At 43.0% G+C, this 12,594-nt stretch overlaps 1 protein-coding gene across 1 annotated transcript; it reads right to left on the reverse strand.

Moving 5' to 3' along the window:
• Nucleotides 1–852: 852 nt before the first annotated feature.
• On the reverse strand, nucleotides 853–10,027 carry LOC112072502 (A disintegrin and metalloproteinase with thrombospondin motifs 3-like). The gene is made up of 5 exons (XM_070439822.1): nucleotides 9,793–10,027; nucleotides 5,337–5,419; nucleotides 4,021–4,177; nucleotides 2,115–2,218; nucleotides 853–985 (listed from the first exon to the last, which is right to left on the reverse strand). Exons 2-5 carry the CDS (start codon nucleotides 5,358–5,360, stop codon nucleotides 968–970), a joined length of 303 nt encoding a protein of 100 aa, XP_070295923.1. The 5' UTR covers nucleotides 5,361–5,419; nucleotides 9,793–10,027; the 3' UTR covers nucleotides 853–967.
• Between the last annotated feature and the right edge of the window lie 2,567 nt (nucleotides 10,028–12,594).

Consider the following 12,594-nt stretch of genomic DNA (forward strand, 5'->3'; position numbering starts at 1 on the left):
TAGTATAGCAAAAYTAATACTTATAGTAGTAGTACATAAATATGATTAGTAATAGTCATAGTAAAGTAATATTATTTGTATTATTAATAGTGATATAAATAGCAATAGCATAGTAATAGTAAAGTTTTGCAACAGTAATAGTAAAGTAATAATACTAGTAAAATAATAGTAATAGTAAAATTATTAGTTTTAGTAACAGTCAAGTAATAGTAATGGTATTAATTTTATTAACAGTGAAGTAATACCATTGTTTTAGTAACAGTAAAGTAATAACATTGTTTTAGTAACAGTAAAGTAATATTATTATTCTAGTAACAGTAGAGTATTAGTAATAGTATTAGTTTTAGTAACAGTATTAGTTTTAGTAATGTACTATTCATAGCATTCATTTTAGTAACAGTAAAGTACTATTAATAGTATTAGTTTTAGTAACAGTAAAGTAATCGTATGAATTTTATTAACAGTAAAGTACTATTAATAGCATTTGTTTTAAGTAACAGTAAACGTACATTATAGTAGTAGTTTTAGTAACAGTAAATTAAACAGACATAGTATTCGTTTTAGTAACAGTAAGATACCATTATAGTAGTAGTTTTTAGTAACAGTAAATTAAGTCATAGTATTCGTTTTAGTAACAGTAAAGTACTATTAATAGTAATAGTTTTAGTACCAGTAAAGTACTATTAATAGCATTAGTTTTAGTAACAGTAAAGTAACAGCATAGTAATTATACTAGTAATAGTACACGGATTAGTGATAGTATTAATATTAGTAATGGTAAAGTAAATGGAACGTAATAGTAAAGTAACAATACTAGTAAAGTAGTAATAATAGAGGGTAACATACTGTATATATCTCTTGAGCTCCTGTCCACTACACATGGACCAATGATCGGTGGAAGGCAGCTTGAACCAGTGGAGCCATCACACCCCCATGGCTGTCGTCTCCACAACGATTCCCCTGACCATCATGCTCCATACCCAGCCTTTACACCACACACGAGAGACAGAGAGAAGAGAGAAGAGGAAAGAGAGAGAGAAAGAGAAGAGAGAAGAGAGAAGAAAGAAGAGAGGAAAGAGAAGAGAAAGAGAAGAGAAGAGAGAGAGAGCGAGAGGCGAGAGGCGAGAGCGATGTTAGGGACGTTGTCAGGGACGTTGTCAGACGTTGAGTCCTAATAAGATGATTTACTGTACTGTGCCCCCCACTTCCAGTCCACTACCCTCCAGCTCCCACTACCTCTCCAGCCCTCTTCCACAGCTCTCGTTCCGCACTACCCTCTCCAGCTCTCTGGTTCCCCACTACCTCTCCAGCTCCCCACTACCCTCTCCAGCTCCTCTGGGTTCCCCACTACCTCTCCAGCTCCCCTACTCCAGCTCCTCTGGGTTCCCCAGCTACCCTCTCCAGCTCCTCTGGGTTCCCCACTACCCTCTCCAGCTCCTCTGGGTTCCCCACTGTACCTCTCCAGCTCCCCACTACCCTCTCCAGCTCCTCCCCACTACCCTCTCCAGCTCCCTCTGGTTCCCCACTACCCTCTCAGCCCCACTACCCTCTCAGCTCCCCCACTACCTCTCCAGCTCCCCATACCCTTCTCCAGCTCCCACTACCTCTCCAGTCCTCTGGTTCCCCCACTACCTCTCCAGCTCCCCACTACCCTCTCCAGCTCCCCACTACCCTCTCCAGCTCCCCACTACCCTCTCCAGCTCACTCCCCACTACCCTCTCCAGCTCCCCACTACCCTCTCCAGCTCCCCACTACCCTCTCCAGCCCTCTGTCCCCACTACCTCTCCAGCTCCTCTGGGTTCCCCACACCTCTCCAGCTCCTCTGGGGTCCCTATGGCCTGCGCCTATGGCCTGCCGCTCGATGGATGTTATGTCAAGATTGAAGTAATTCGAGGAGGCAGACATAGATGTAATATCATAAGGAGGAAGAGGCTGTAGAATAGATGGACCTGTCTCTGAAAGGTGGTTGATGCTAATGTCAGATCACAGAGGAGCCAACTGAACACAAAACCACTGAATAGGAATATGGGAAACATTGTATTCCCACACTATGGAACCTTGAACCGCCCCCGTGTATAAAACACAACACACACACACAGATAATCAGAATTTACACATGTCCGGTCTCGTGGCGACAACGAAGGCAGAGGAGAATCCATCCCATGGTTCAGCGTGCAGCTCCGGACTGTGTGGCACATGCCTGTTACGGGGGCGTAGCCTGGAGAGGAGAGAAATCATTCCAACATGAGTAGATATGGTGAAAGAGAGAGGAGAAAATCATTCTACAGTGAGTAGATATGGTGAAAGAGAGAGGAGAGAAATCATTCTACAGTGAGGTAGATATGGTTGAAAGAGAGAGGAGAGAGTACAGGGGCTAGAGAGAATGGTGCGTAGTAGTGCGAATAGTGGTTTTTTGAGGTCGCTTCAGTTTCATTATTAAAAAATAATCCCGTAAAAATAATGATTAACAAATAAATGCACTACGCATTATTGTGGTTGAATGCTGAAACACAGAATAAAACAGCCTAAGGTATTTATGCTGCAGTAGTTTATGTGTCGGGGGCTAGGGTCAGTCTGTTATATCTGGAGTACTTCTCCTGTCTTATCCAGTGTCCTGTGTGAATTTAAGTATGCTCTCTCTAATTCTCTCTTTCTCTCCTCTCAGAGGACCTGAGCCCTAGGACCATCCTCAGGACTACCTGGCACGATGACTCCTTGCTTCCCCAGTCCACCTGGCCGTGCTGCTGCTCCAGTTTCAACTGTTCTGCCTGCGGCTATGGAACCCTGACCTGTTCACCGGACGTGCTACCTGTCCCAGACCTGCTGTTTATCTCTCTCTCTACTGCACCCGTTGTCTCTAACTCTGAATGATCGGCTATGAAAATCCAACTGACATTTACTCCTGAGTGCTGACCTGTTTGCACCCTCGACATCCACTGTGATTATTATATCTGACCCTGCTGGTCATCTATGAACGTTTGAACATCTTGGTCATGTACTGTTATAAATCTTTGGTGCAAACAAATAAATACAAAATATATTGATAACTTAGTATGAAAAATGAGAGCCTGAAACTATAAATGTTGGTAGAGATACAACAGACTGTTCTTCTTCAGAACAACTCTGGTATAACAGATAAAATCCAGCATGTCTAAATTAAAATTACTGCTTCAACATCAAATAGTGCAACTGGCTGCTCAACATCAAATAGTGCTACTGGCTGCTTCAACATCAAATAGTACAAACTGGCTGCTTCAACATCAAATAGTACAACTGGCTGCTTCAACATCAAATAGTACAACTGGCTGCTTCAACATCAAATAGACAACTGGCTGCTTCAACATCAAATAGTACAACTGGCTGCTTTCAACATCAATAGTACAACTGGCTGCTTCAACATCAAATAGTACAAACTGGCTGCTTCAACATCAAATAGTACAACTGGCTGCTTCAACATCAAATAGCGCAACTGGCTGCTTCAACATCAAATAGCGCAACTGGCTGCTTCAACATCAAATAGCGCAACTGGCTTGTTCAACATCAAATAGCGCAACTGGCTGCTTCAACATCAAATAGTGCAACTGGCTGCTTCAACATCAAATAGTACAACTGGCTGCTTCAACATCAAATAGTGCAACTGGCTGCTTCAACATCAATAGTCAACGCTCAACATCAAAATAGTACAACTGGCTGCTCAACATAATAGTACAACTGGCTGCTTCAACATCAAATAGTACAACTGGCTGCTTCAACATCAAATAGTACAACTGGCTGCTTCAACATCAAATAGTGCAACTGGCTGCTTCAAAAATAGTACTAAGAGTAACATTAGGAGGCTTCTTCAAACACTACATTATGTGACCTAACGTTTTCAGAACACTGCAGGCCCGGTAGGGAATGAAGTCAGTGAGACTGACAGGAGGAGGAAGCGGTACACATGGGCTAATCCTGGACCTACATTCCAGTGGGCTAGAGGTACGGTTTAGGGTCAGAGTTAGGGATCAGGGGTCGTGGTCTTACCCTGCATGCCTGTGGGTCCAAAGCCCTGTCTGGTCAGGAAGATGGCGTGATCATGGTGCTCAGAGTGGTTATGGTCTGCCTTCTGCTGAACGAACGCCCAGCGACACACGTTCTCCAGACTCCTGGACGGGTTCCCTCGTTCTATCAGGCTGATGGACTGTCAGGACAGACAAACTGTTAGAACCTGATGGCGTGGTGCTAGCAACAACAAGGTCATGGGTTCAATTCCCTCAAGATTCACAAACACATGCTGTAACCAGTAGTGGTGCGTGGGTAAAATCACTGGGGAAGCCAAACCCCCCCCCCCTCAAAAAGCACTATTACATCATGTGTGTTGTGATAATTGTGTTCTCTCTATAACCTGTTAGTTTATATGCCTTGACACCGTGAGATATAGGCCTAAAGGCAGAGACAATAAGTGGCAGAATAAATTAAACCACACCTTTGGTTCATCACAAAACCGGATAGCAAGTCCACAAAGCATATTGACTCACCCAGAAATACCGTCCCCCTCTCTTTCCTCTGTCATACAGTACACACTTTTARTTTTTGTTGTCCTAGRCTACCTGACTAAAATGCTTGCTCGCTAGGCTAACTTCCTTGGGGCAACGATGCCCCAGGCCAGCTAATTAACATTAGCCTATTACATCTAGCTACATTTTGAACTTCCACCCTTTCAGACCAGGGGCACAATGCATGAATTTATGGTTGGATCAGAATCGTCATTATAAATCATTGGCCAGTACGGAGAATTAAGTAAAACCACAAATCCCTATCTCCATCTATGGGTAATTTAGGAAAGRGACMATTTTAGCTAGTTAACTAGCCATTGGAGGCCAATGACACAACGAGATGCAACAATTCACGTTTTCTTTGTAAATTACGTTTGGCTTGTGATTGGAGTGAAGCMAAATTCAAACTGGCTTCCCCTGACACTTTTGTTTTGATAAATTAAACTCACTCAGTTTAGCTCAATGCTGATTGACTAATATTATTATAATTCGTTATCAAGGGAGGCCAAATGGTTCGCTGGCTTCTCTTGTATCAATGCCACATGCAGCAACAATGTCATACTCTTTTTGACCAGACAGCATCAGATAGTTGGCCTACACATACTGAGACAGATGGGCGCCGTTTCGCTCGGATGCGTTCTCCAGTGAGATACATTCAGCCTTTTCCCAATTGAAGGACAATTATGAAACATTTATTTGTGGAAGCCTGGCTTCCCTTGGCATCCATGAATACACACCACTGGCTGTAACTGTATGCACTCACTGTACTGGATAGAACAATCTTCTAAGTGGTATCCTACTTACCTTAGCATAGCCCAGCATGATCATCCTCACCAACACCACATTATATGGACTCCTAGAGACTCATCGTGGTAGATCTCATTCACCTGAAACAACAGCAAGACAGGATCGAAAACAGACGGTAAGACAGGATCGAAACTCACAGCAATACAGGACTGAAACACACAGCAATGCAGGACTGAAATTATGGCAAAACAGGACTGAAACCATCATCAGCGACAAGACTGAAACAGATGGTAAGACAGGACTGAAACGCACAGCAATACAGGACGGAAACAGGCATCAGACAGTAAGACAGTATTGAAACAGACGGCAATATGGACTGAAATAAGATAGTAAGACAGTATTGAAACGGACAGTAAGACACAGACAGTAGACAGCGAGTGAGGTGCGTGAGGAGGAGACAATGAATTGAATACAAAGTCTCTCTCCTTTTTATTTTATTTCACCTTTATTTCACCAGGTCGGCCAGTTGAGAACAAGTTCTCATTTACAACTGTGACCTGGCCAAGATAAAGCAAAGCGACACATACACAACAACACAGAGTTACACATGGAATAAACAAACATACAGTCAATAACCACAAGACAAAGTATATATACAGTGTGTGCAAATTAGGTAAGATATGGAGGCAATAAATAGGCCATGGTGACGAAGTAATTACAATATACCAATTAAACACTAGAGTGATAGATGTGCAGAAGATGAATGTGCAAGTAGAGATACTGGGGTGCAAAGGAGCAAGATAAAAAATAAAAAAATAGTATGGGATGAGGTAGTTGATGAGATATTTACAGATGGGCTATGTACAGGTGCAGTGATCTGTGAGCTGCTCTGACAGCTGGTGCTTAAAGCTAGTGAGGGAGATATGAGTCTCCAGCTTCAGTGATATTTGCAGTTCGTTCCAGTCATTGGCAGCAGAGAACTGGAAGGAAAGGCGGCCAACGGAATTGGCGTTGGGGGTGACCAGTGAAATATACCTGCTGGAGCGCGTGCTACGGGTGGGTGCTGCTATGGTGACCAGTGAGCTGAGATAAGGCGGGGCTTTACCTAGCAAAGACTTGTAGATGACCTGGAGCCAGTGGGCTTGGCGACAAATATGAAGTGAGGGCCAGCCAACGAGAGCGTACAGGTCGCAGTGATTGATAGTATATGGGCTTTGGTGACAAAATGGATGGCACTGTGATAGACTGTATCCAATTTGTTAAGTAGAGTGTGTGGGCTATTTTGTAATGACATCGCCGAAGTCGAGGATCGGTAGGATGGTCAGTTTTACGAGGGTATGTTTGGCAGCATGAGTGAGAAGAGCTTAGTTGCGAAATAGGAAGCCGATTCTAGATTTAATTTTGGATTGGAGATACTTAATGTGAGTCTGGAAGGAGAGTTGACAGTCTAACCAGACACCTAGGTATTTGTAGTTGTCCACATATTCTAAGTCAGAACCGTCCAGAGTAGTGATGCTGGATGGGAGGGCAGGTGCGGACAGCGATCGGTTGAATTAGTAGTTATGTTTACTTGCATTTAAGAGCAGTTGGAGGCCACGGAAGGAAGTTGTATGGCATTGAAGCTCGTCTGGAGGTTAGTTAACACAGTGTCCAAAGAAGGGCCAGAAGTACACAGAATGGTTTCGTCTGCGTAGAGGTGGATCAGACAATCACGACAGCAAGAGCGACATCATTGATGTATACAGAGAGAGGATCGGCCCGAGAATTGAACCCTGTGTCACCCCCATAGAGGACCGCCAGAGGTCCGGACAACAGGCCCTCCGATTTGACACACTGAACTCTATCAGAGAAGTAGTTGGTGAACCAAGGTAAGGCAGTCATTTGAGAACCACGGCTGTTGAGTCCCCGATAAGAATGTGGTGATTGACAGAGTCGAAAGCCTTGGCCAGGTCGATGAATACGGCTGCACAGTAATGTCTCTTATCGATGGCGGTTATGAAATCGTTTAGACCTTGAGCGTGGCTGACCTCCTCACCATCTTAAATAAGCCTGTTCAAAAATTTTTGAGCAACATAGGACAAGCAACACATAGCAGACAGACAAAGCAACATAGGACAAGCAACACGTGGCACGCCAGACAGACAGTCAGAGCAACATAGGACAAGCAACACGTAGCAGACAGACAAACAGAGCAAAAGCACAAAAACGAAATACATAAAAGCAACTAACACCTCACCAGCTAGGACCAGTGTTATACAATAATATAGTAAACAGGCCTACTCTGCTGTGTGTCATGTTACTGAAGGAAGCTAGCCCAACTCTGCTGTGTGTTCATGGTACTGAAGGAAGCTAGCTCTACTCTGCTGTGTGTCATGGTACTGAAGGAAGCTAGCCCAACTCTTGCTGTGGGTCATTGGTACTGAAGGAAGCTAGCCCAACTCTGCTGTGGGTCATGGTACTGAAGAGAATAGCCCAACTCTTGCTGTGTATATCAAGGATTATTACACAGACCTCAGCTTAGCAGGGGGAACAGGGTCAAGAATATACAACAGACCTCAGCTTGGCAGGGGAAACAGGGTCAAGAGATATACACAGACCTCAGCTTAGCAGGGGGAAACAGGGTCAAGAGATATACACAGACCTCAGTTTAGCAGGAGGAAACAGGGACTAGATATATACATATAGACCTCAGCTTAGCAGGAGGAAACAAGGTCAAGAGATATACACATACCTCAGCTTAGCAAGAAGAAACAGGGACTAGATATATACATATAGACCTCAGCTTAGCAGGAGGAAACAGGGTCAAGAGATATACACAGACCTCAGCTTAGCAGGAGGAAACAGGGACTAGATATATACACAGACCTCAGTTTAGCAAGACGAAACAGGGACTAAATATATACATAGACCTCAGCTTAGCAGGAGGAAACAGAAGAAACAGGAACTAGAGATATAAATGTGTCAAATGCACCAAATAAAAATAGACCTTACAGTGAAATGCTTACTTACAAGCCCTTAACCAACGATGCAGTTTTAACTCTATTTTCTTAAGAAAATATTTACTAAATAAACTGAAGTAAAAAAGGTACAATTAAAAAAATATATATCTGTAGGGAGTAGAGATACTAGAGATATACAGTGCCTTGCTGTCACGATCATCGCAATGAGCGGACCAAGGCGCAGCGTGAGTATAGTTCCACATATTTTTAATCTCCATTAAAACCATATTAGCACCAACATAGAAATAGACATACTAGAACACCCCCTAGTCACGCCCTGACCTACTACACCATAGAGAACCAAGGGCTCTCTATGGTCAGGGCGTGACACTTGCGAAAGTATTCACCCCTCTTGGCATGCCTAACACTTTGAAGATACAAAATATTTTTTTATTGTGAAACAAACAAGAAATACGTAAAAAAAAACTGAAAACTTGAGCGTGCAGAACTATTCACCCCTCCAAAGTCAATACTTTGTACAGCTTAAAGTGGTGCTATGGACAGATACTCCAATCTCCGCTGTGGAGCTTTGTAGCTCCTTCAGCGTTTTCTTTGGTCTCTTTGTTGCCTCTCTGATTGATGCCCTCCTTGCCTGGTCCGTGAATTTTGGTGGGCGGCCCTCTCTTGGCAGGTTTGTTGTGGTGCCATATTCTTTTCATTTTTTAATAATGGATTTAATGGTGTTCCGTGGGATGTTCAATGTTTTGTATATTTTTCTATAACCCAACCCTGATCTGTACTTCTCCACAACTTTGTCCCTGACCTGTTTAGAGAGCTCCTTGGTCTTCATGGTGCCGCTTGCTTGGTGTGCCTCTTGCTTAGTGGTGTTGCAGACTGGGGCCTTTCAGAACAGGTGTATATATACTGGATCATGTGACAGATCATGTGACACTTAGATTGCACAGGTGGACTTATTCAATTAATTATGTGACTTCTGAAGGTAATTGGGGCGGAGGTGGTTTGGAGGTTGGACTAGTAACCGGAATGTTGCAAAGATCGAATCCCCAAGCTGACAAGGTACAAAATCTGTCGTTCTGCCTCTGAACAAGTCAGTTAACCCATGTTCCTAGGCCGTCATTGTAAATAAGAATTTGTTCTTCACTGATCTGCCTAGTTAAATAAAGGTTAAAACATTTTTGGTTGCACCAGATCTTATTTAGGGTCTTCATAGCAAAGGGGGTGAATACATATGCACGCACCACTTTTCCGTTTTAAATTTGTTTGAATTTTTTYAAACAAGTAATTTTTTCATTTCACTTCACCAATTTGGACTTTTTTGTGTATGTCCATTACATGAAATCCAAATAAAAATCCATTTAAATTACAGGTTGTAATGTACCAAAATAGGAAAAATGCCAAGGGGGTGAATACTTTTGCAAGGCACTGTACACAGAGCTAAATGTATCAGGAGGAGAAAGTAAAGAGAAGTGACTAACAATGAAGGTTAGAGTTAGATAAGAGAAGAAGTGACTAACAATGAAGGTTAGAGGTAGATAAGAGAAGAAGTGACTTACAATGTTCATGAGGGTCAGCAGGTAGTTCTGCACATGCTCCTTGCCGTGGAAACGCACCACAGAGTAGTCGACACCCAGGAGAACTTCAATGTTGTAGTCGTCATCTCCGGCGTGGCGGCGCTTCCTCACCGCCTGGTTCACCTGCCGGGACACCTGGTCTAGAACCCCCGGAACACCTGGCAGGGACAACTGGTCTAGAACCCCCGGAACACCTGGCAGGGACAGCTCTATTTCTGGTTCTGGAGAGGAAGGATAAACAGACAGTTAGCTGTAAACTTTTCACTGACAGCTAACTTTTTTGTTAAGTTGTTACGTTTTTATTTGGGTGGTTTGCTAGCTGACAGCTAACTTTTCATTCAGGTGGTTAGCTAGTTGACAGCTAACTTTCATTTGGGTGGTTAGCTAGCCAACAGCTATGTCTTAACTTTAGATAGCTGAGTTTGTGTGTAGAGGTGTTCTTGGAGACCCCTCCGGCTAGAATGCAGTATTTGTTCTAGATTATAACTACATTTTCCAGAAACCTAAACTCTCCAATACTTGGTATGGCCCCTTGCATTCTCAAAAACAAGCTGGGCGATCTGCAGGATCCAGGCATAGACCACAAGGAGTTCTGTCATGCAACATACAGACAATATGTTGTTTGGCAGTATTGAGCACTGGGACGAGGGAAAGGACTGGTGTACCCAAGCTGCTGTGTCAATATGTTGTTTGGCAGTATRGARCCCTTGGATGAGGGAACACAGTGGTAATCCCTAGCTGTTGTGACAATATGTTGATGGGAGTAAGGAGCACTGGGACGAGGGAACAGAGTGGTGATCACTATCTGTTGTGACAATATATTGTTTGGTAGTATTCCATCTACATGGAATCACCTTCCTATGACGATTCTGTGTTTCCAACTTTATGCCAACAGTTTGGGGAAGGCCCTTTCCTGTTTCAGCATGGCAATGCCCCCATGCACAAAGCGAGGTCCATACAGAAATGGTTTGTCGAGATCCGTGTGGAAGAACTTGACTGGCCTGCACAGAGCCCTGACCTCAACCCCATCTAACACTTTTGGGATGAATTGTGACTCCGACTGCGAGCCAGGCCTAATCACCCAACATCAGTGCCCAACCTCACTAATGCTCTTGTGGCTGAATGGAAGCAAGTCCCCGCAGCAATGTTCCAACATCTAGTAGAAAGCCTTCCCAGAAGAGTGGAGGCTGTTATGGCAGCAAAGAGGGGAACAACTCCAATATTAATGCCCATGATTTTGGAATGGGATGTTGACGAGCAGGTGTCCACATACTTATGGTCATGTAGTGTACGTACATGAAACAGGGAAAAGTGACTAGGATCAGGATATATTTAATAAGGTATTTGAGGTAGATATGTACATGAAGGCAGGGTAAATACGTGAAGTCAGGGTAAGTGATTAGGCGTCAGGATAGATAATAATAAGGTAATTGGGTAGATATGTACATGAAGGCAGGGTAAAGTGACTAGGCGTCAGGGTAGATAATAATAAGGTATTTGAGGTGGATATGTACATGAAGGCAGGGTAAAGTGACTAGTCATCAGGATAGATAATAATAAGGTATTTGAGGTGAATATGTACATGAGGCAGGGTAAAGTGACTAGGCGTCAGGGTAGATATAATAAGGTATTTGAGGTGGATATGTACATGAAGGCAGGGTAAAGTGACTAGGCATCAGGATAGATAATAGTACAAGTCAATAAATAACTCAGTAGCAGCAGCAGATGATGAGTGTAAAAGTGTGTGTAATGTGTGTACCTCTCTTGGGTACGTGAGACGTTAGCGTCCCACCTCTTCAACAGCCAGTGAAACTGCTGGCGCCAAATTCAAATACAGAAATACTCATTATAAAAATTCAGAACAAAACATATTTTACATAGGTTTAAAGATGAACTTCTTGTGAATCCAATCACGGTGTCAGATTTTAAAATGCTTAACGGCGAAAGCATAACTTACGATATTTGAGAACATAGCCCACTAGACAAATCATTACAAACAGTAACCAGCCAAGTAGAGCAGTTACACAAGTCAGAAATAGAGATAAAATTAATCCCTTACCTTTGATGATCTTCATATGGTTGCTCTCAGCAGACATTCATTTACTCAATAAATGTTCCTTTTGTTCGATAAGTTTCTTTATATCCAAAAACCTCAGTTTTGTTGCCGCGTTTTCTTCAGTAATCCACAGGATCCACAAAAATCCAAATTGTATCCGTAAAGTTCATAGGAAACATGTCAAACGATGTTTATATTCATCCTCAGGTGTTTTTAGCCTAAATAATCAATAATATGTAACCGGACAATAAACGTCGTCAATTTAAAAGGTAACACAGAAAGGCACTCTCTCGGTCTCGGCGCATGAAAAAGCTCTGTGACACTTTAGGGTCCACTTCATTCAGACTGCTCTTACTTCCTCATTTTCAGAATACAAGCCTGAAACAATTTCTAATGACTGTTGACATCTAGTGGAAGGCATAGAAACTGCAATTTGAGTCCTAAGTAAATGGATACTGTAATGGCATTTTCGCCTGCAAATCAGTTCTGTATACTCAGACACTATTTTTAACAGTTTTTGGAAGTTATATGCATATCATATTCTTCTGGCGAAGAAGCAGGCAGTTTAATGGGCATGCATTTCATCCAAAATTCCGAATGCTGCCCCTACCCTAGAGAAGTTTTAAGCAATGCAGTTAACCCCCAACAACAGCAACTGCTCCCGGGCGCCGATGACATTGACGTTGATTAAGCAGCCTCCCGCACCTCTCTGATTCAAAGGGGTTGTG

This window comes from Salvelinus sp. IW2-2015, unplaced genomic scaffold (assembly GCF_002910315.2).
Source record: "Salvelinus sp. IW2-2015 unplaced genomic scaffold, ASM291031v2 Un_scaffold1946, whole genome shotgun sequence".
In the NCBI taxonomy this organism is placed as follows: Eukaryota; Metazoa; Chordata; class Actinopteri; order Salmoniformes; family Salmonidae; genus Salvelinus; species Salvelinus sp. IW2-2015.

Excerpts from the sequence above, each read along its gene's own strand:
- LOC112072502 (XM_070439822.1), bottom strand. The coding sequence starts at position 5,360 with ATGATCATGCTGGGCTATGCTAAG. Across the intron at positions 4,178-5,336 it reads TCATGCTGGGCTATGCTAAG|TCCATCAGCCTGATAGAACG; the intron begins GTAAGTAGGATA and ends CTGTCCTGACAG. Across the intron at positions 2,219-4,020 it reads TGGACCCACAGGCATGCAGG|GCTACGCCCCCGTAACAGGC; the intron begins GTAAGACCACGA and ends TCTCCTCTCCAG.